Source organism: Dichomitus squalens (assembly GCF_000275845.1).
Source record: "Dichomitus squalens LYAD-421 SS1 unplaced genomic scaffold DICSQscaffold_147, whole genome shotgun sequence".
In the NCBI taxonomy this organism is placed as follows: Eukaryota; Fungi; Basidiomycota; class Agaricomycetes; order Polyporales; family Polyporaceae; genus Dichomitus; species Dichomitus squalens.
In genome coordinates this window covers 1-1,745 of record NW_006767029.1, presented here as the reverse complement: position 1 = coordinate 1,745, position 1,745 = coordinate 1, and the positions used below count along the sequence as shown (strand labels likewise).

At 57.3% G+C, this 1,745-nt stretch overlaps 1 protein-coding gene across 1 annotated transcript; it reads right to left on the bottom strand.

Annotated features, from left to right (window-relative positions):
* Positions 1–57: 57 nt before the first annotated feature.
* On the bottom strand, positions 58–868 carry DICSQDRAFT_175753 (uncharacterized protein; the record flags this gene model as incomplete). Its single annotated transcript, XM_007371637.1, has 2 exons — positions 58–455; positions 508–868. Coding segments are annotated over 2 exons (759 nt in total), but the record flags the coding sequence as incomplete, so codon positions are not given.
* Between the last annotated feature and the right edge of the window lie 877 nt (positions 869–1,745).

Genomic DNA, 1,745 nt, shown 5'->3' with positions numbered 1-1,745 from the left:
GGCAAGGGGAGCGTTGGAAGGCCCGGCGAGAGGTGCGTCGTCTTCGAGGTCGGATACCCCGGGCTCCTTCTTGATCGCGATAACCCTGTCAGACTCCTCCACCGGAGGCTTGGTCTTGACAACGGGGACGTCAGACATCGCGTCGACATCGATCACGCTGTCGGATTCGCGCTGGGATGCGACCGCCTCCGACGACTCCCTCGAGGTGATGTCGAGGACGAGGCTGTCGGGGTCGTGACGTGCCGATATCCCATCGGATCCCTGCTCCACCGGGTTGTCCTTGACGACACGTCCGCCCAATTTGAGATCGGCAGAGAGTGCCTCGTAGACGCGAGCCTGCACACGGGCCAACGAGGCCTCTAGTCGGGTGAGACGCCGGGTGACCTTGTTCTGAGCTGCCCGAGTCTCGCAGACGAAGCGTATGAAACTCGCGTTGTCAAGTCCTGCGAACTCGCCTGGGAACAGTATGTCAACAAGCCCAAAACTGAGACAGGTGATGATGCGTACCAGACCGCGCGCTGCACATCAACCTCCCTTTGCGACACTGCTCACAACTCTTGCGCCCAGCAACGTAGCGGCACAAGTGCCCTTGGCCGTAGTTGAAGCACTGAACGCAGGGGAACGTCGCAGTGTCCACGAGCCACGGTGTGTTATCGGAGGCCTCATCGTCGGTGGCCGTTCCCTCTTCGGTGGGGTCGGGACCGGGGGCAGCACCCTCAGAGGTATGTTCTCCGGAGTCAGCACCTTCAGAGGCGTGTTCTTCGGAGGCGCGTTCTTCGGAGGCGGGTGGTGGGGACGACTCGTCATTCTGTAAGGCTATGGCTTTGCCCTTGACGTCCTGGGACGTCCCAGGAGGCTTCTTGACCATGGGATGGAAGTGGACGAGTGGCTGCAGAGGAGAGTGAGAGAGGGCCAGGGACAGACGGTGTCGTGAAGACTCCGACGCTGCGCTGGTGCCAAGGAGCGAGGAATTATACAACCGTGCTCATGCCTTCGTAAATCCGCGGACTCAATGCCTGGAACGCTCCGCATGACATCGAGTGCAATTACGCGGAATTGCTGCCAGCGGGTTTGCAAACTCCGTGCTTCTCATGACTCGGCTCCGTGACACGGGTGCAGTCGTGTCTACGTCCCGTTCTCATTGGACGACGTCGTTACCCTCGGGGTATATGGGCTAACAAACCCTTTTATGGTCGGAGGGACACGCTACTGAAAGCCATGACGTCACCGGCTACTGCTTTGGATGCCGGATTTGATACACAAGCTCGCGTTCATCACGTGTCCTGTGATCTACGTCCATGCGTCGATGCCGATCACTCGCGCCCTACCATATCCGACGATTATACCAAACACCCTCTCGGTTAGAGCGATGTCGTTCACACCCCATGTGCATTCGATCCCAATGTCGTCCACACATTAAGTATATCAAACTCCCCAGGGATCGTGACCGAGCTCTATAACGGTATCGCTTTCACAAGGGTATCGCTTTCACACTACGTCCAGCCAAGACCGAGATCTTCGCCCCAGCTTCTTATAGGGAAGATTCAGACACGACGGTGTAACTGACAGCAATACGACAACATGAAGAGCGGAGATTGTTACAAAACACATACAGAACGATTCAAGAGCAAGTACAACTATCCACCCCTTAACTACGCCTTCCCGAACTTTTGCAGGTACTCCGCGGTGAGCCCACAGCGGGTACTGAGCACGCGAACGATGCTAAAGTGGAGGTAAGTCCCAAC